The following is a 22,070-nucleotide window of genomic DNA, read 5'->3' on the forward strand; positions in this document are numbered from 1 at the left end:
TTAATCGTAATTTAAGCAATTTACAACTACTTTGTTTGTGGTGGGTCTTACACTGTGAAAATGCTACGCTGAACTGTTGCCTGACTCAAAGAAATTAAGAAATGCTAGATTCTTTTTTTCTTTTACTTCCAGAATCCTAAGAGCTAAGACGAACGTGCCAGCTCATCTGGCCACCTAGCCTAGATTCCTCTTCTATGTTTTAATTAAAAAAGAAAGCAAACAAATCTCTGTCCCTTACATTTTTTATTTTTTCAGGGTTTTACTTTAAATGCACAGAAATGGTTGGTAACTTTCATATTTGAGGAATGTGTTTTGGGTATCAGGATTTCTTTTTGGTATGGGTTAAAACAAATGATTGTCCTAATGATTCACATGTTGGACTTTTCTATAGCCCAAACTGTTTGGAGACTACAGAGACTTAAGTCTGTTGGGTCTTTGTTTTTTCCATCCTCTCAGGGAGATGGCAAGATGAAACTCTGCCTACCTTGAGCACTTGCTGGTTGGCGGCTGGAGAGTAATGCAATTTCCTCAAGAGAAGATCAGGAGATGCTACTTTAAGGGAAATGGTACCTAAGAGCGAAGGAGTCAGTGAAAAAAATCCGATAACCCCTTCCTTTGTGAGTATGCGGCCGAAAAATTTTGAATCGCTATCAATGGTTGAGAAAGTGAGTAAGAGAAAGCACATACTGGAGTTTCCACTGTTTAAAAAAAACCCTGAAAAATCAAACAAAAAACTGAAGCTTGAACAAGGAAAACACTGGATGAAAAGAAGTCTTAAGCCACACAAACGCACACGCTCAAATGCACACACGCACACAGAACACTGTGCATACGTGGACACGCACAAGTAAGAATGCGTATTTGTACACTAGGTTCTTGGAAATAGACATTCTTAGCAAATATGGATGACAGATCAATTGTAATTTATTTTCTTTTAACACTGTATCATCATAAAGAAAACTGGTATAAATGAAAAAAATCTATTTCAAATATCTACATCTAAAATTTTAGGCAGTGAAAAAGCACTTCGTTGACAAGGAGTGTGGAATGATGAATGTTAATTGTCAGAAACTGCTGAATGCCTTTTTTTCTTTTAGTTGCCACAAACAAATTCACATATCAGAACGAACAATACTGCTAAATATTCCTTTTTGGTTTTTTTTTTTGATTTTTTTGATTTTTTTTTTTTTGTTAAAACGCACCGGGGAAAAGAAAACAAAAACCTGGAAATTCATACATCTTTCAAAATTTGAAATTGAAGCAATATTTAGAACCATAGATGAAGAAACACTGTGGCATTGGTGTAATATACACAATGCACTTTTTTTCTTTTTTATCTGTAATGTACATCAAATACTTTACAACAATGCATTAACAAAAGGCAAGAAACATCTTGCTGTACAGAGGAAACCCCAAATGCAACTTGAAGCCTAGATTCACAATGAATGAGGATATTAAACAAAGTGTGAGAAGCTGTTCCCCATAAAGTATGTACGCTGCTCAGTTACTTGTGCTTAACTCTTGACCCACATCCACTCTCATGTTCTCCCTCCTTCCTTCAGCCACATTCAATACACAGCACCGAACTTTAGACTCCACAGGCCAACAGTAAAGTTGCCCCACACTGTAAAATATATATATATATGTATATATATTTCTTTCTAATTACTCCCAGGATTAGCTTTCGTATCTTTTAGCCTTCTAAAAAATTCTCTTATTTTTTTCCATACTGGTTATCTGGGCCTTCCTATGGAACAGGCTTTAACAAACTAAATTTGCAGGAAAAAAAATGTCTTGTGGTATGCATGCACATGCACAGTTCCTGGAGCTTTTGTATCTGCCCAAGTCTCAAACCCAGGAGTCGGGAGAGGCTGGATAGTGGCTTGTTTCATAGTTAAGTTCACTATAGGGACGAGCAGCTGAATAGAAGTCGACGTAGTTGCCAGTTGACTTTAGTCCCAGGTGCATGTTGTATTCGCTTGCAGGTGGACGATGATGCACTTGGTCCTCAAAGAAGGACTCATCATAGTTTCTCGTGGAATTTTGAAACGGCTGATACGGTTCGTAATCTTTTCTGCTGGGCTCCTGTGGAACTGGCTGTGTTGAAACCTGAAAGACAGGAGTAACCACAGCTTGTTAGATACAACTTACTGTGGGCGACGAGAGGAAAGGATGAGTAAGCCTCACTCTGTGTTTATCATGCTGGAAATACAAAGTTTTACCTTTGTAATCTTAATATCTGCTCAAAATACTGCCTGGTAGTGAATTAATGCCACAGCTATGACTTGTCACTACTTTTTTTTTACATCTATAAATTTTCATATTATTAAATAGATTTATTTTTAATGATATTGCTGCTAGAAGATGCTGGTTTACTTCGAAAGTAATTCAAATCTGGCTCTGAGCAGCGTAGCTCACAGTTACTTTTGTAACTGTAATCTGTATATAGCTTTCTGACCAGATAATGCAAACACTGGTGGCCAAAACTCAGACCTGAATTTGAAGGGAAGCGATACACACTCCAAAGATACCTCACATTCTGCAGCTGCCTTTGCCACAAGTGAGATTTAGAGCGATACCGTACCCTAAAGAACCATTTATAGCCTTCAGGGCACTGACATGAGAAAATTTCAAGCAAGAGTGCCCTGAAATGTGTTCTGCTGCTGTTAAGCTGAACCATCTTCCTACCACCTCCTCAACGCTTCAGGATGGCAATCTGGTGTTGTTGGTGCATTCCAGCAAGTTGCTCTGGAGCTGAAACATCTCTGCTATGCAGTTAAAAGTCTCAGGCAGTCCCTTCACCTAAGTTTGCAATAAACTTTTTGCAGACAGCCCTAGTGAGTCTGTTTTTATAGCTGGAACCTAATTAAAATCTGAAATTTATAAACATTTGCTAAATATTATAGTGGAACACTACCTTTCACTCTATGTCACCTCTATAGAGTGTGTACCTCTACCTCTTCGGGTAGACTTTGTGACTGCAAAATGATACAGACCTTCCATCCTCACATGGTCGTACTGGGAATACTGACACTCAGATGATGGTGTCGGGAGACTCTCTGCAGGTCCTGCTGACTTTGCAAGAGCTAGCAATGCTCCTTCAAGAAGAGAGGAAGAGTTGCACTCCCATGTCCCAAACCCCGTGATATCCCTCCTAAGCATGTTTGCATCAGACTCTATGCATAGAGTGCAAAATGTCTTCTCACGATCCTACAAGTAATCTTCCCACACTGGGTCCAATATTAGGACAGCAGAAGGGAGCCTTACTACTCTCACTTCTAACACTGCTATCAAGGTGAACAGGACCTTGGGCCCCTCTGGTCATTTCACATACGTAAGCACAGGTGTTTAATTTTGGACACATGAGAAAAATTCCATACTAAGCGACTTATTCATATGCCAGAAGTTAGAGATGGTCAAATTTTCACTAGAAAATAGGGGACTGACAGAGTGTTTCTGGGTTCTTTTTAGCTGAAAACATTATTTCTGATATATCAATCATGACCCTGACATTTCATTGAGAACGCAAGTGGGAAAAGCTGGAAAACTTTTTTTTTTTAATCTGGTTTGTTTTGTTTTCGCTCAAACTCTCACCCTAAAAATCAAATTAGTTGATTCATGACTGCAGTTAGAGTGCATCTGCTGTTACAATACCTTATACCCTTATTTTGCCTAAATACTGTATTAATTAGAAGGGCTTCATCTCTAAATGCAATGAAAGCAGAGACACCTTCACGCACAGACCTGGCTCACACAAAGAAGGAATATGGTGCACCACAGGAAACACTGGCTAATTAAAAATCAAAACCAATAAAGAGACATGGGGGCACAGAATATCAGAAACTCTCTTCATCTAATGTTTGTGGATTAAAACCAAGATTTAAGACACTCACATTGAAATTTCATGTAATCCAGTAAAAAATTTCAGAGAAAAGTATTTTTTTTAATCAGTTCTACTAAATATTCATTTACCTGTCTGACACTACTAATCATTTTAAGTGCTTTCCTTAAATGGTTTTTGGTCCCATTTCTCTAGTTGAAAAATGCTCTAACTTCTGCATCTTACACAGAGAAGTTGTGAAAACATTTGAGTTGGCATAATTAAACACAAAGTAGCATTACACATAAAGATGAAACAAAAGCCTATGGGTGCAGAAAAATGTCTGTTTCCCAGGGATTGAAACTGGAAATACTAGCTGTATGAATGCCATATATGTCAATATTGGACTTTTTTCTGTGAGCGCATTAACTTGGCACCCATGGTGCCAATTACGCTTTTGTAACGTCCACCTTATCCAGACATACTTACTGCATTATGGCTTTTAGGGACAGACATTTTAAAAGAGTCCCAAAGTTCTAGAATGATTGGCTCAGATGTATATATGTAAGAAAGCGTCCTCGCCGATGAAACGCTACGTTTTCTCTCGCTCACACCTCACTGCATACATTAAAAAACAACCTAGCAAAAAGCCTGGTTAAAATCATGCTTCTGGAGTGACTAAATGGCGAATCTGAGGGCCTTTGCTACACGTCAGCATAACATACGTGTCTCCGCAAAAGATACAGGAGGTTTTTCCTCCAGGACTGTTCAGTACATGAGTTTCTGCTAGGATGCCCCGGCACGTGAGCCGCGGGGTGTCAGTAGCAGTGCTGAATATTGTGATGGCTATACTCAGGTAATATGGTGTGACTGGACTTAACAAAATTCATTGGCACAGGCCATTATCAGACACCGGAGCCAGCAGAAGTTCCCATTAACTTGGCTTTTGTAGCCCGTTGTGGTGTGCCTCTGCGATGGGGTTTTGGTAGCGGTGAAGGGACCACAGGGCTGGGTCCTGTGGGAAGCTTCAAGAAAAGCTCCCCCACTTCCAAGCCAGATGCACCTCTGGCCACGGCAGAGCCAGTCAGAACCTCTGTGATTTGACATATTGAAGAGGGGAAAAAAAAAGAGAGCCAGCTGCAAAAGCGGAAACAGCGTGGAGAGAGGAGAGGAAGGAGAGAGGAGTGGGGTGCAAGAGAGACCACTGCCTGCTCAGTGCGGAAAGGCGGGGAGGAGGGGGCCAGAGCAGAGGTTCCCCTGCAGACCATGGTGAGAGGGCAGGCTCTGCCCCTGCCCCATACAGGGTCACAGGGGAGCAGAGACCCACCTGCAGCCCAGGGAGGGCCCCACACTGGAGCAGGGGCAGAGTGTGAGGAGTCCTCCCCCTGTGGAGGAAGAAGCGGCAGAAACAACGCATGATGGACTGAAAACAACCCCATTCCCTGTCCCCCTGTGACACCAGTGGGGATGAGGTAGAGAAATGGGGAGCAAAGCTGAGCCTGTGAAGAAGGGAGGGGTCAGGGGAAGGTTTTTAAGATCTGGTTTTATCTCTCATTATCCTACACCGATTTCACTGGTAACTAATTACATTGATTTTTCTCCCCAAGTCGAGTCTGTTTTGCCCATGACCATAACTGGTGAGTGATCCCTCCCTGTCCTTGTCTCGACCCACGAGCCTTTCCTGATATTTTCTTCTCCTCATCCCAGCAGCAGCGGAGTGAGTGAGCAGCCACTCTCTCTTTTACTGCCAGCTGGGCCTAAACCATGACATCTGTGTCACACATATCCAGAACTTTAAAGGCATTCAGGTCTCAAGCTGCTCTTGATTTCATCATAAATTACCTGCAGCCCAGGGAGGGCCCCACACTGGAGCAGGGGCAGAGTGTGAGGAGTCCTCCCCCTGTGGAGGAAGAAGCAGCAGAAACAACGCATGATGGACTGAAAACAACCCCATTCCCTGTCCCCCTGTGACACCAGTGGGGATGAGGTAGAGAAATGGGGAGCAAAGCTGAGCCTGTGAAGAAGGGAGGGGTCAGGGGAAGGTTTTTAAGATCTGGTTTTATCTCTCATTATCCTACACCGATTTCACTGGTAACTAATTACATTGATTTTTCTCCCCAAGTCGAGTCTGTTTTGCCCATGACCATAACTGGTGAGTGATCCCTCCCTGTCCTTGTCTCGACCCACGAGCCTTTCCTGATATTTTCTTCTCCTCATCCCAGCAGCAGCGGAGTGAGTGAGCAGCCACTCTCTCTTTTACTGCCAGCTGGGCCTAAACCATGACATCTGTGTCACACATATCCAGAACTTTAAAGGCATTCAGGTCTCAAGCTGCTCTTGATTTCATCATAAATTACAGGCTTAAACATCCCAGATAGCTTTCGTGAACATGCCACATAGAACAGAAACATTTTAGCCTCCTTACTTACCTGGTTATGTTTGATATCTTCAGCAGGTGCACCATAGGAATTCCGGTACAAAGTTGAGATTCCAGTGTTCTGAGCTGGAGGGAGAAAAAAAAGAAGGAAAAAGCAGGATTACCAAACATACCTCTTCAGCCTCAAAATGAATTCTGCAGGTTTCCTTAAACACATTATACACCATCTGTTTCCTGTACACAAAAATTTTTTAAAGAATCTGCAGACTTCTGTTTTCTCTTCCTTCCACTGACAATCAAAACCTTGTCTTTGGTGCACACGTAGGTACATGGTACACACTTGCTAACAGTAACAGGAACTCTGTCATGCTCAAAACAATCTTGTGCACTTCACCTATAAATCGCCAAAATAATTCCATATACAGCGAGCATTCAGTAACGTATTTCTGGTTATATGTGGGATTTTATATCACACACACATTGAACAGGTGACAGTTGCAAATACTGAGATTAAGAAACATTTCATTCCTTTCATGTCAGTCCGATGATGTTACACCAAATCCTGGATTATTTATCCTACAGTGCTTTTGCTATATGGTAAAATTATTAATGGAAGAAGTGATTAAATGCAACTGCAAAATGAGTTATGCAAAAAAGTAAAACGTAGTTAGTTATACTGAAAAGGTCTGGCCAAGATATTCTCAAATCCATGAGCTTCTGTCTCTTCTCGGATGCCCTGCTACTAAAATGCAAGAACAAAACTGTGTTACGAGTTCAAAGTCAGGAGTAATTCTAAAGGAAAGGATAACACCATACAGTTTTGCAAAAAACTTATTTCCCAGCCTGCCCCCATCCCCCAACCACATAAAAAGCTAAGGAAGCTCAGTTCGCTGGGAGAATCAGAATGATTGTAGTTATTATTTCTCATATTTGAAAGAATATGAGGGTAGGATTTTGTGTGGCTGCTGTGCGCTGTCCTTAATGGGCACTCATTACTAACATTGCAGACATTATAACCAATGACTTGATGCTGTCATGAGTAAAAACTGACATGTTGTGAATCAGCCATCAGTGGAACTGAAACAGGTTGCTCACACAACCTCTTTCAGGTCACTGTGCAATGGTGTAAAACCTGGAGGCACCAAGAGTTGCTTTAAACAACTTCGCCACTCGAAACCTTTGAGGGTGAGGACTGAGCACCAGCGCTGGGAGCTGGGTATGGGACCCATGCTAGTCACATCACTAAGAAGAGCCGCAGTTACTGAACAAGTAACCACTTTCTTCCTTTGGCAACCTGCTAGCATGGATCCCAGCATGTACGACTGCCTCCATCCTTCTCCCCGCCACCGCCGTCTCGCTGCAGAAAGGAATGGCACAGTCTGTAGTCAAAGTCGACTGTAATGCGCCGACTCTGATCTTCACATCTGCTACAGGGTCTGTGCTGAGGGTGTAATTTTTGTCAGTTTGGTGCACTGTTCCACACTGTTCCTTTACAGATCTCAGATGGTGTTCTCAGAGATCTCCAGCGTGTTCTTGAGTCAGGATAAAGACAGGGCTTATATGGTGGGGTAGTGAGCCCTAACCGCTGGAAAAAGAGGCAAACTTGGTAACCATTAACTGATAGGGAAGAATGAACTCCTGTTTCTTGAAGCGCTGGATGCAGTTACGGAAACATTGCATAGTCCTGTGTAGAAACTGGAGAAGAGCTCTGGAGGTCTCCAAGGCATGCAGCAGAGACCCTTCCTTTGGAGGTGAGAAGAACACGAACTCTAGTAACAGATGATGATTGGTCTTTTCCAGTGATAGGTAGTCTTAATCCTGCCTGTGTGCCAATAGGTGGCAACAGATGGAAGTGATGACTGCTTGAGTAGTTTCTCCTTTGCCATAAATGTTAGCACCAAAGGGCCAATCTGCAGAGGTTCTTCAAATGCTCAGGCTGAATTTTTTCACCAAACTTCAGTGATGTGTGAGAGCTGACTGTAGTTTCAGAGTTTTTTATATTCCAGCTGCATCCTCTGCTTCAGTGTTTGAACCCCTCCCTCCTGATGAGAGTCTTCGGTATTAGGGGAGTCTGAATCACGATTGCTATTTACGGTGCATCTCATGATGGCACGACTCTCAGTAGTACAACTGCCAGATCTTTCCTTGATACCATCTTTTTAATGCTGTTTTTCTGAGCTTTTTTCTTGTCCTACAAAGTGCTAGAAGAAGTTGGGTTATACAAATTCCCCCTCTAAAGACCTGAAGATACTCAGTGTTTCAGCTACCCATTTTGTGAAGTGCTACTTCTTGAAAAAAACCATGAAAGTGATATACAATATGTTGGACTTTCATAAAGAGGGGAAAAACTTTCTGTAAGCATTTTGTTTTCATGTATACAAATTGCAAGGTAAGCAGAATTGAAGTTTCATGCATGCAAGTTTTTAGTCAGTCATATTCAGTCCAGACAGGGCAATACTGTTCATGGTTGGTTAATGTCAAGAATAAAAAAATGGTGTAAGATGTAATATCTGCGGGTTTTATGAAGAATCTGATGAAAACCAGCAAACTGGACACATGCTAATTTATATGTTGTTCCTACAGGCAATCAGAGAGACTTTATGGAGGGTCATGACCTCCCCATCTTTTTACAGGTATTTAAGAAGGCACATGGTACTTGTGTGCCACTAATAGCCATGACTATTAAAAACCACAGAAATAGCGCAGAGCTGGTGCATAGCTGTCCAGTGCACTACTGTGACATTTGCACTGATGGGCTCCGAACTGTCACATGCCAGATTGAAGACTTACAGTCTCCCGGATCACATATTCCACGATGCAAAAAATGGATAGTTTCAGCTTATGAAAACAGCTGCAAAGTCTGCATTGCTGATTCCACTGCAGTGATATGGACACAAAATCACAAGTTTAAAATGAAAAAAAAAAAAAAAAAAAGAGTAGTTTTATTTTCTTAATATAATAAAAAGAAATATAATGACACACCAAATGCTTGGAAATGAAGGTCAGGAGTTCAAGAACAAGAAAGCTTGGCTTGGTTTAGCTTGGAGGTTGAGATAATCCTGCCTCCGGAGGAAACGTAAGTCAAGCAATGTAGCTGCTAGCAGTGCATGCAGCCCCGCTCCAGTACCTGCTTCTGAACACGCAGGCAGCATCCCTGGGAACTCCATTCCCCCTCTGCCATGCTTCAGTGAGCAGTTGACTCTTGCTGTCCAAAAGCAGAGGGCAAATACAAAAGAAAGAAGGGAAAGAATGAGCTAGAGGAATGGACAGATATTGTGTGGTTAGTATATGGTTTTTGTTGCTAATGTTGTGTATGTACCATCACAGTAAAATTATCAAACAGAGAGAGAGAGAGGTGAGTAATTTTCTTTTTTTTTAAAACATGGCTAGAGAAGGGAAAAAGGTACAAGGAGCAAGAGGTGGAGATTTTACAGCAGCCACACTTCTGTACACAGATGTGAGAATTGTAGCTGTACATGAAATGATTTGAGGAGTGATGAGTGTGTGTGTGTGTATTTTATGCAGTATCTAAACAACAGCACATGATAGTACTGCAGAGGTTGTTTTTACTGGGCAAAATTGTGAAGATTCTAAAATAAGTACTATGATCAACCTTTGTGGTTGCACTGCGTAAAGAACAATATAGAAAAATATCTTCCTTTTTTCCTCCTGTTCAGCTTTCAAGGTAATTTTTTTTTTTTTTTTTTAAATCATATAGTTTCCCACAGCAGTTTTCTGCAAAGCTGGAAACAGCTCTGAAAATTATGTCATGTGGTGGTTTATGTGACAAAGATACCACTGACCGAAGCCATCCCCATATACCCCAGTCACTTGATTCATGGTTTAACATTCAGCTTTCAGTTTTTCTAAGTACTTATTCTGAACACATTTACAAGCACTTTGAAATAACAAGGTGCTAGCCTTCTGCCCTCACAAAATGCAGACGGTAAGGAAGGACGGCTCAGCTGGACAGGCAGTCATCCTCAACCGGTATTGCATAACCTGCTTTTTCTCCTATAAGCAGCAGGGCTCCATTCTCTAAAATTTAGTTCAAGAGGAAAATGCTCTGTTCCTCACAAATCTCAGCTAACAGAAATCGCTACCTGTCATTATCACTGCCACCTCCCTGTTCGGGGAAAGATGAGGTAAGGGTATGAGAAAAGATTATAGTGTACTATGGTTTTTAAAGTAATAGTGAGCTCAAGTGGCGCGAGCATCTGCAGCTACCGCAGCTGATCACGGTGGTTGGTTGTGTTCTGAGTGGGCAGGGGCTTGCGAGCAAGTTTAAATAACCAAAAATATAGATGATATTGATTCTCGATAGCCAAAAGAAATAAATTAATCAGAAGGTGTTTCTGCTGGTGGAAGTGAAGATAGAGGGTGCAGGCTGTGACACATGTATTAGTTCAGCAAAGGAACAAGCAAAGTGAAAGAAACTTGAGAGTAGGAGTCCCATGATCGTATACAGTGAGCTTGTCTTCCCTCTTCTGACCGAACACACCATGGCATAAATAACGTTATCACATGCACTTACAGTTCCTGGTTTTTTTTAAAGGAATATAATAGGTTTTGTCTTAAAAATATACTTTAGGTGATAAAATTTTATCATTGGTTATTATTTTCTATGGAGAAGATGGATAGTAAATATACCATGCATCATAAACCTGGAAGGGAAGAGGGCAATGAGACCTTTGATACTGTTCCTCTATTTTTCAGCTGTCCTTGTGAAATCAATATAAGTTACCATCTTCAGCCAAACTGTTTACTTCATAGATTCTCCATTTTTTCCCAGAGGTTTTCTGACAACTCCCCACAAAGGCAAGAAGCGAACGCTTGTACTTTGAAAATCTATCAAAACCCCTTCATTTCAGTCCCAGCCAAGAGGTCATAAAATTTTTGAGCTATAAACTGAGAAGAGCTTTGGAGAAAAGCATGGAGACAGCCATGGATGAACTGGGACTACAGCTGTGTCTCTACATTCTGTGTCAATCCGTAAGTCAAAGAAAGCTTTGTGTAATACATCAGTTTGGCACAAAATCCAAGAGCAGCTCAAAATATGTGTACGCCAGGTGGAACCTGAGAACACATTTCTCTGAGTACCCTAAGCTCTGAGGATGTATTAGCTGCAACGCATTGTCTGCTGCACAAAAACGAAACACAGGCATTGCAAAGAACTTGCTACACGAGCTTATATTAGACCATCCAAGCAAAGTCAAAATGTCTCACAATTAAAATCACAACTACTGGTTTTATATTGTTCTTTAATGAAATATTTATTTTATGAGCTACAAATATGTCGCACAAATTTCACGCTGGATGTTGACGAGCGAGACTCCTTCTAACTCTCATGGTCTTTTGTTCTTAAAATGGTGCTTAATTTAAGCTCAGACCAAACAAGCAGAGATTTGGTGACCTGAAAGAGAGAGAGAAAGTGATTTGCTAATTTCATATTCATTTGTAGAATGGTCACGTAAGATTGTGAAATATTAATAAACTTTTCAATTTGATTTTGGTTTTGATTTTTCTCACTGAGCTTAGTGTCTGGAAAAATAGTAGAAAGTTGAGCACGATGCTGAGACTTTCGATTTTCTTTACTAAAAGCCCACCCAAAAGATCAATAAGAACAGACAAAACACAAGCAGATATTAAAGGAAAACACAGTGCAAAAATCAAAGTGGAGGAAAGGTTGCTGGGGAAGTACAAACATCACGCTCTGAAAATTATATTGAAGCAGAAAGGAAACAAGGAAAACAGGAATGGGAGAAGAAAAACACTACATGAAAAGACAAAATGAAAAGGGATGGGGAAAAAGAAAACCCCATTTTTTTTTTAAGTGTGGAGAGAGACAAGACTATCTGCAAGAAACATGGATTTTCCACATGGAAATGCTTTTTTTCCCTTCTGATATAATCTGGTAGTCTAAATTTGCAGATACTGCTAGAACAAACCACTACTGTTTCTGCCTTTTCAGCCTGCTGCTCTTACTCCTGAGATTCCCTCTTCACGGATCCTTGACAAAATGCTGAAAAAAACCCAGTCCTGTCCTTCACAATCACACAAGTAAGGACCACTGATGTGTTTTAGAGAACCACCTGGTGCAGTGACTATGAAACACTCAAAATATTACAGATACATAAAAAGCAGTACCTTGACTGAAGCTGCTGCAACCCCATGCGGTACAACGCAGGTGCCATTCAGGATGCTCCTCATTTCTGTGGATTCCAAATGCTCTTGACTGTGATTTCTCTTCTTCAGATTTTCACTTTCATGCTAATTAACATTCTGTTCACCCAAATTCAAGGGTTGGCCTTCAGGTTTCGATTACAGAAGAGCATACAACACAGGAGATGTAGTACGAGTACCATCATATCCTACGTACAGTCTTGAAAGCCAGTATGGATGGCCTGACACCGAGTCAGCGTGCCACTGGTGTCCCCCGTGAGCTGAGGAACACAAAGACAGCCCAACCTGGCACCCTCTGAGCAAGACCTCTACAGAGAGTGTGGGAGGAGGTAACAGGCGTTCAGAAAGTACGCTCCCCACTGTGGCTTTTTGCTTACCCTGAAGCAGCCTGCGGAGGAGAGGACACCGTGGTGCTCAGCACCGTATAAACGTACAGAAATGTTCAGCAGAGATTATACAAGCCTGTGCAATGGTGACAGAGACTAACATTCGCAAGAGAATCGACAAAGAGGTGCAGCAATAGGCAAAGCGCTCAGAATTTTAGAATTACTGAAACGCTAACAGGTTAGTGAGCTCACTAGGTGAGACCAAAGCAGGTTGACTCTTCTCTGTAGTGCACTACGCCCAGCCAAGGCTATAAAATCAGTGGCCTACCACAGCTGATTTTTATACATGTTACGCCAGCATAATCTCACCTGTCATGGTGTCTTTCCTAGAAGTGTGTTCTCCCTTACTTCCATGGTAAGTGGCGTTTGTTCCAGTTGATTCATAGTCTGTTTTCCTTTCTTTTAGGCTGATCATTTCCCGAGGTGAGGCTGGGGCACTTGCTAAATCACAAAAACAATTTATTTTTTCTCAACACATATGACTGAGTGCAGCGTTTACACTGTAAACATTTTACTAAAGTTTATATTTGTTACCATACTAACATTAAGCTGTTTGAAGAAACACTACCCCATTATGGAAGCAAATGTGTTGTTACTTCAAATACAAGACAAACGTATTCATGGGACAATCAACTCCAAACATCATTTTCTCTTTGAATGTTTTACTTCTTTTCACTTACACCGAACATCCAAGATGATAATTAAGAAAAAAGTACAATAATTATGATTTTTTAGTTTCTTTAACTTGTCAAACCTTTCTGGTATAGGCACTTCATTTTTTCTTTTTCTAAAAATGGTTAATTTCTTTCTGCTGAAGTGTGGAAAAAACCCTTATAAAATGGTTTCCTCCCTTCCCTGTTGAAAATAAACAAGACCATTCTGATTCTAAGGGGAATGAAAAGAAAATAAAGGTGTGTTTCATAGAAAACACATAACAAAGAATGCCTAACACTTAAGGGTAATTAAAATAATTCCTCTGTCTTTAAATATCTATGTATGAACAACTGCCATCAAAACAACAACTGCTACTTAAAGTATCATTGAAACTAAATCCTTCATCACCAATACTTGTGGTACGACTAAAAGGAGGAAAGTACGAAGTGACCAGGAGGAGAACTGGTTTTGTACTTGATTCTCACACGCTGGAAAATGTGAAGGTGATCACTGGCAGTGATCATGAAGACTTAAGAGCTTGCAATGCTGAGCAAAAGAAGAAAAGCAGAGCTAAAAATAACGGCTTTCAAGTAAACTGACCAGTACATTCAGGTGTTGGTAGATAAGATGCACTTTCCCTGTTAAAGAGGGCAGGGGAAGGAATACAAGGTGAGTGGCAGAGCACCCCAGAGGCTCATGAAGGCACAGTGGTCCAAAAATAATTAAATTATTGGTGCTTACTTCCACTCCCTCCCCTGCCTCCACCCAGATATCTGATATGTCAAAAGAACCTCAAAAGCAATAACAATGTCTTTGCTTAAAAAAAGTGGGGAAGAAAAGTATGACAAACTCATTTATGAAGCTTGATGGTAAGTTATGTCTTTCAGCATCTCTAAAATACGTTACTGTCTTTAGTTAAAGAGTAGGGAAGCACTTGTACTTATTTAAGGATTAAGGAAGCACAAGTGATGTTGAATTCTGCTTAGATTGACTCTGCTGGCCCTGAATTTATAGAGCAAACGTGGGACAGATGGTTTTTCTTATGAAGCCATTAGAATTGGGGATTGCTTTTAAATTGCTTGTCAGTAGTGACGTAACTCCAAAGCTGAGAATGCAGCAGATATAAAGAAACGTGACAGTAAATTACCAACTCAGCCAATGGCAACTTGACTCTAGTAGGGAACAAGACGGAATGCAAACCTTGAAAAAGTTGCTAACATGGGGATGCATTTTGTTTCACATACGCTGGTAACGCTTTTAAGCGCTCTGGTGTTTTGAACAAAATTGACTGATAAAGACAAAATCGTCTGTCTCCGTACCCTGGGGGAATTATCTCTCTCCTCCCTTGTGAGAATAACTGCTTTCTGGCAAGTGTTAGAATCCAGAAGTGCCCTCTTTCAGAGTTTTTACTGGAAGCATACATGAAATTATTGGTTGACATTAGACTGGAAAGTGACATCAAGGCTTTCTGCTCTTATTCTCAAAGGCCGCAGAAGACAGTGGTCTCTACACTAGCTACAGCATTTTATCAACAAGTCCTAGGGATGGATGGGACATTGTGATTTCATTCACTTCAACTCTTTACCCCAAGGTAGGATCCAGTATACCAAAATAATTCCTGACAGATTTTCATCTAAAACTAAAGATCTCGAATGACAGAGAGCACATAGCTGCTCCAAGCAGTCTGTTCCAGTGCTTTGTTTCCGTACTGTTCCCTGACTCCTCGCTACTCATCATTTCCTTTTGTCCTCTCTGAAAGTAGAGAAAGTTCATGCTGTTCCTCTTCACAGCCAGCTGTTACACACTTGAATACTCAAGGTGTACTTCTGCCCGCTGCCCCCATCAGATGTGCCTCTTATTTGAGTTAAACAATTACAGCCCATTCAGTGTTTCCTCACATCCTGATTTCTCCATCTCTTGATTCATGTTTGCAACTGACAAAAATCCCTAAATACCTATTCAGCGATTAAATTTCTAAATAACTTTTGTCTAGCCAGATATTCTCCTTATAATGTATTTGCAAAGGACTGGATCTTTTTTTCCCTTTTGCCAGTATCTCCAATTTCTCACTCTGAATTCCAATAATGATCTTCAAGGTACATGAGTTTCTCCCAGGTTTATGTCACCAGCAAAGATAATAGGTATTCTTTCTGTATTATCTGGGTCATTCATGAAACCACTGAAGAGTACTGGACCCAAGGAAAATCTCCAAGCAGAGCATTCTTCCATTTTGGCAGTAAGCAATACCTATTATTTGCGAATAGTTTTCAGCCGGTTTTGTATTTACCACACATGGTAGTTTCTGGCCTGTGTTAGCTTGCCCTAGCTTCCCCATAAGAATCTTGTGTGAGGGTGTCTTACTGATTACAGTACACTTCATTTATTGACTGTTCTTTCCACAGAGTTTAAGGTGTGATGTAGCAGGAATTCAGGTGGATTTTATATGAATAAAACATACTGAACAATTGTTCGGATTTGATACAGATTTTGTAAGTTTTAAACTTATTTTGTAGGTTACTAAAGGACAGTAACTTACAATACTATGTAGAAATAGATAACTCCTAGAGGTAAACAGTATCTTTTGTTCCCACTGTCTTTGAGGTGCACAGATTGTGATTATTTGTTCCAGCAATTACCTAGAACAAGCTGACTGGTCTGTAATAATGGCTCCTATTCCCTCAGAAACAGCCACTATATTTGTCTTTTTCCAGTCTTATGATAAGTGATGATGGCAGTAAGATTTAATCCAAATTTTTTTAAAGTATGTTCTTTAAGCAACTGTGTAACAGAAGTGAGAAGACAGTTCTGGTAAGAGACAGAAGTAAGATCTCAGGGCCAGACATTTCCAGTGCCTTGCACTTATAGTCAAAATGAGATTTTGGAGAAGAAAAAAAGGAACAAGAGCCCTTTATGCCTTGAGTAATGACAGATTCTGAAAATTGAAAAGCAGCTGTCACTGTACTTCTAGCTACACTTTCACATTTCCTCAGTGGTTGTTCTGCAGGACTAAGATGCAGATTTTACGCAATTAACAAAACAATTTTCTTAAACACAAAACTATGGCACAATGCTGATGGCAATAATCAGTGTGGCCAATTTTAATCCTAGTTGGTATACCTACGAATGAGAGCATTTGATGGAACAAGTAGTAAAAAGCATATTGAAAGGCTGACTGTTTTGGTTGTGTTTATCTTGGAAGATTTTTCACTGAGAATGGTTTTACCTAACCAAGGTATGTTCTACCTTAGAATAAGCTGAGGGGAAAATGCCCAGATTTCGGAATAGAAAAATTAATTAACACTGTGGCAGAAGTTGAGATACATTAATTAATTGTATGGATCATACAGAATTCACGACAGTTGGTGTAAACATGCCATCAATGTTACACGAAGACCTGTAGTCAATGTTTTGTGAAACTTATGTATGCCAGTGTATGCACGCTTACATACACATATAACCAGAATAAAAGCCGGCAAAAAGTAAAGTGGATCTTTCAACTTCTGCTAAATTGAAACAACATAGCGGTTTTCATGACAAGCAAAGTGAGCAACAGAACTTCCTCATGCTACAAATGGACGCTGCTGCCCTGAGATCTGGCCAAGTAACCCCAATCAGGAAAACACTGCATGAGAATTCATGACAACAGGTTATGGAATATTCTTTCTGCTGTAAAACTTTGCAAGGTGTTAATAAAAAAAAAATCCTGTTCTGAATAGATCATTCCGGTAAGAGTGGAGAATGTATTTTGTGCCCTTCCAACATTGTGAACAACAAATTCGGATGCTAGTGACATTGCTTAAAGAAGGAAAACGGCAGTGATGGATTACCTCCATCCTCACTTGAGTCCTGAAAGCCCGGTCTTACCTGAGCGGTTGTTAGGAGACATGCGCACGGGAGAGATGGAGGGCGTGCGTGATGAGGAGTACGGTCTTTGCCGATCCCTTTCTATCGTTGAAGATGAGGCTACAAAGTGATACTGCGACCATCCGTCCTGCAACATCAAACATTACGACAGCAGTCAGCGAAAAGGCCGTACGGGCCCTCATTTTAAGTACGGAGTATTTTCCTCTAGTGTTTTCACTACGCAAGTGGGCTACTGTCTTTTTCCTGCCACTGGGGGGCAAATATTCTTAGCGGTGACTACTGACACACCTGGAGAAAAATTAAAATGCAGAAAGTTCTGTAAAATAACACATTTCAGAAAGACTCAAATTCTGAAAACACTGAAAATCAATTTTTGCTTTAAATAATTTGTAACTTATAAGGAAATTTTGGAGTACATAGATGGGGAAGTTCCCAGATTATCAGAATAATTTTAATTATTTGCATAGCTATAGTTTAGTTATATTAACTGCTCATTTGTTCACATGTGAGGAAAAAAGAATCCCGTTTTCCTCACTGCATTTTTCTCCAAGATGTACAGAAATAATCTGTTCCTTCTATTTAAAAGTGGCGTAATGGTGATGTATTAAAAAAAAAAAGAAGCAAAGTAATACAAACATGAGAAACAGCTAGTTTAGAAAAAAAAAAGGAGAGTTTTAATTATTCATGTTTTGTTCCTGCACCATAACATAATGCAATAATCCAAAACAATGTAATTTACATTTTTTAAAGGATATTTAAAATAGTTTGAAAGTATTGTGAGAGAATACATTGACTTTTGCTAGCGCTCTTACTAAATGACAATATTTCAAATGTCTTAAAGTATGGATAGATTTTAACTGTCTTTATCACTGCTTAATGTTAAAATCTAAATCAGTAATACAGTTTTCCCAGTCTTGTACCAAAGGCATAAGCCTTTTAGAAATGCCTACTTTCTGCTGGGCTCAGTGGAAATGGAGCCAAGCACCTGGCATGGTGCTAAACAAAATTTTTGCAAAGAAATGCTGAATAAAAACAAACACAATATAGTATTACCCAAAACCAGCTGGAATTTTCCTCATGCTTACAGACAAATAATTCTCTGTTGGGGTAGTAAAGAATATTCGCAGCCCCCAACCCCAGGCTACTCCAGGCATCCAACCATGAATCCCACCTCCTTCCACTCTCTGCCTTTGCCAAAATTTCAAGGCAAATTGAAAAAAGAAATAGTTAAACTTTAATGCCACTTGCTTAAACCAAAATTTCTTATATCCAGTCTTCCATTTCCAACAAGCAGCTTCTACAAAAGCTGCGTCCTCCAGCCTAGAGGGATGCTCAATGAGAATGCCAACAAACCCACCTGTAAAGCCATAACACCTTAATGTTAAATCAAACTGGAAATTATTAGAATCTTTTCAACATATGTATGTAATATGTATATATGTACCACTTAAATATTTTAAAAAATAACTAATAGTTTATAGCTATAATGGATAGCTTAAGTCCAAGAAATTAATCAAGATTGTAAATAACACACTTCACATAATTTTTATATCTCCTGTTAATAATAACTTGCACGGTGATTTCTCGAATATAAAAATGAAGTAGCAAAAAAAAGTGAGAAGCCTATGGATTTATCCTGATGAAAAATGGTTCCCTTCTTCCTCCTTCTCTGAGGTCAGGAGTTCTTACCAGAGAGGTGACTCTACAATTCACTCAGTTATAGTTTTATGATCATTTATTTTCTTTTAAACAGAATGCTCTAGAGTAAGATATAAAGAGGGCAGGTTCTGGATCTGATAAAAAAGGAATAGACTATTTATTACTGTCTGCCTGCAAAAGAAGGAGACATCAGCCATGCTTACATAGTGCAAGTCAGAGATGCTTCCAGCTTTGTGGATCCAGATGCATGCATGGCCAGGTACACTCTCCTACTGCACTCCTATTGCACTCTTGCTTCCCTCAAATAAATCCCTGTCATGTGGATCAGAAAAAACTGACCTGTGTCTTCCCCTTAAGCTTTTTTCCTTGTGTCTACTTAATCTCTATCATTTACATTAATACCTGGACCCTGGCTCTGATGGGAAGTGGATGAAATAAATCCCTGTTATGTTATCAGCAAAATATCGACAGGTAGTTTGTCAACATTGCTTCCTCAGAAACAACACTGCAAGGTGCCTCAAAAGCAAGGGAGCAAAATCCAGCTGTAGTTGGGATGCTGGCAATAGTGTTCTTCCGTGTGGCAGATGTTCTTCCTTCTCCTGCCTGCAAATTTTCATTTTTGTCTCTGCTGAGAGTAGTGCTTGTAATGAGGTCTTCAAATAAAATCTGCAACAGATATTTGAGTTTTCAAGCCTGATCAGCTCAATAAAACAAGTCTAGCAAAGAATTAACTCTGACACAAGTATTGTGGTGACTTGGCATTGCTTTTGACTAAAGAAGGCATATTGCTATCACTGTATGACAACCTTCACAGTGTTTTTCAACAGCATTATGGGCTGCTCCCAGACCTCACCATATTTCAAAACTCTAATACTTTTCAGTCATCTATCTTTAGCTCTCCTCTCCTGCAAGAAACAACCTTCTTTCCTTGGAAAGGTAAACAGTTTGTAACAAATTCATTAAAACCATCCTCATCCACAATTCTAAAAGCTATTAGTGTTAAATATTGAAACTAATTTTTAAGACCCTAAAGGGAGTATTTTCAATTTAATGCCGAGATAAATACTACCTGACGTGATGGCTGCTTTCATTAGTTTGTTTCAGCTCTAGTGCCTGTAATGAAATTTAATTAAATTGATTTGGGTACTTAAAGGTACAGTATAGCACTGTCCTACAGAGAAGAAAGCCATCTCAAAAGCAAAGTGTGTCAGACTGCATTTCAGAAACCAATTTACCACAAACATGATCTAGAAGAGGAAAAGCAAGACAGAAAAATCTGACAAACTGGAAAAAAATTCAATGCAATTTTGTTACAGAATGGATGCATCTGTTAACTGGCAGCAATTAATTAGTAGGTGGCAACTGTACACTACAGGAGGGCACAGAACAACCAGAGTACAGAAATACCATTATATATCTCTATCATCTCTTCCAAGGTATCTTCCCCCAGGAATTTCTCTATAGTTTGACTATAATGAGTACATGTATTCTCCCGCAATTATACTTCATAAAGTCCAAATATCAAAGCTTGGTTGGCATGTTTCTGAGGCCCTGAACATCAGAAGGATATCAACCAGTTGGAGTGAGTCCAGAGGAGGCCATGAAGATGCTCAGAGGGCTGGAGCACCTCTGCTATGGGGACAGGCTGAGAGAGTTGGGCTTGTTCAGCCTGGAGAAGAGAAGGCTCCGGGGAGACCTTATTGCAGCCTTCCAGTACCTGAAGGGGCGACAAGGAAGCTGGGGGGGACTTTTTACAAGGGTCTGTAGTGACAGGACAAGGGGTAATGGGGTTAAGTTGAAAGTGGGGAGGTTTAGATTAGATATCAGGAAGAAGTTCTTCCTGGAGAGGATGGGGAGGCACTGGAACAGGTTGCCCAGAGAAGCTGTGGATGCCCCATCCCTGGAAGTGTTCAAGGCCAGGCTGGATGAGGCTTTGAGCAACCTGGTCTAGTGGAAGGTGTCCCTGCCCATGGCAGGGGGGTTGGAACTAGATGATCTTTAAGGTCCCTTCCAACCCAAACCATTCTATGATTCTATATGTTCTTGGGAAAGCTGCAGAGATTAGATGTGGGGCAGGGGTTGGATAACCACTGTAGAAAACACAAATGATACTCAGTCTCATTGATCACCTTTTAGTGGGCATAAGGAGTGTACAGGTCCTTTGACCCACCACTCAGCTTTAGGTTGTTTTGAAAATAAAATTCTCTGGGTTGTTGAGAAATACTTATTTTGTTAGGTATCTGATGAAAATATAATGTGGTTTTTCCACTTTTTTTTTTTTTTTTTGTGTTAACAATGTAGGCAAAAAGAGAAAGCAGTTTGCTATTGTGTTTGCAGGATTTCAAATTTCAGAACTCTCTGGTAGCAGAGTTCCTGACTTGAGGAAATGCTTTGAGGAGGTAGGTCACATCAGACACACCATTTTCTCACTTGTAGTACAGTAACAGTATGAGGACTGAATAAAATTAAGCTCTGACGGGAACTGACACCATGCTGACACAATGGGAAACCAGACCTTCTGCCTGAAGAATTCACAGACTGAAGAATTCACAGAGAGGAAAGAGAGGGGGTAGGACACAATGAGGTGGCCAAGTCACGCATGGTGGAGTTGGGAAGGAGCACCAACATCGCCAGACTCGGTGCAGTGCCTGGATAACCTCAAGGTACTGAGTTTTGAGGTACTGGATAACCAGTACCTCAAAGGATCCAGGCAGAAAGAAACCCTCCATAAGCTCATGTGCTAATAGCCATGCAGCAAAAAATAAGAACAACCCCTACCCTCTGGCTGATTATGCTCATCAGCTGCTAAGAAGACACTGACTTTAAAAAGCACCGAGTGGTTTAGAAAAACTTTACGGTGGCTGCGTGCACGTCAGTGTCTTCATATGCTGGAGAGCATAGTCTGCCTGGACTCCGGGCCACTGATGTCCTAACATTGTCAGGAAGGAAGAGAGCAACTTCTTGGAAGCAGAGAAATCCTACTTGGGAAAGAAACAGAAATGATGCAAAAAGTCCAATCATGAAACAGCTAAAACCTAAGAAACCACAGATGATGTTGTGTCCTGCCTCTCCCAGGTTTACACCTCTCCAGCATCTTACTTCTTGCTTCAGGCCTGATCCTCTTGTG

At 40.5% G+C, this 22,070-nt stretch overlaps 1 protein-coding gene across 1 annotated transcript; it reads right to left on the bottom strand.

Annotated features, from left to right (window-relative positions):
* Positions 1-906: 906 nt before the first annotated feature.
* On the bottom strand, positions 907-17,411 carry LOC104508742 (catenin delta-2-like; the record flags this gene model as incomplete). The annotated part of the gene is made up of 4 exons (XM_010150465.1): positions 907-2,109; positions 6,250-6,323; positions 13,076-13,207; positions 17,285-17,411. Coding segments are annotated over 4 exons (594 nt in total), but the record flags the coding sequence as incomplete, so codon positions are not given.
* Positions 17,412-22,070: the final 4,659 nt, after the last annotated feature.

The sequence above is a fragment of the Eurypyga helias genome, unplaced genomic scaffold (assembly GCF_000690775.1).
Source record: "Eurypyga helias isolate BGI_N326 unplaced genomic scaffold, ASM69077v1 scaffold3884, whole genome shotgun sequence".
Taxonomy (NCBI): domain Eukaryota; kingdom Metazoa; phylum Chordata; class Aves; order Eurypygiformes; family Eurypygidae; genus Eurypyga; species Eurypyga helias.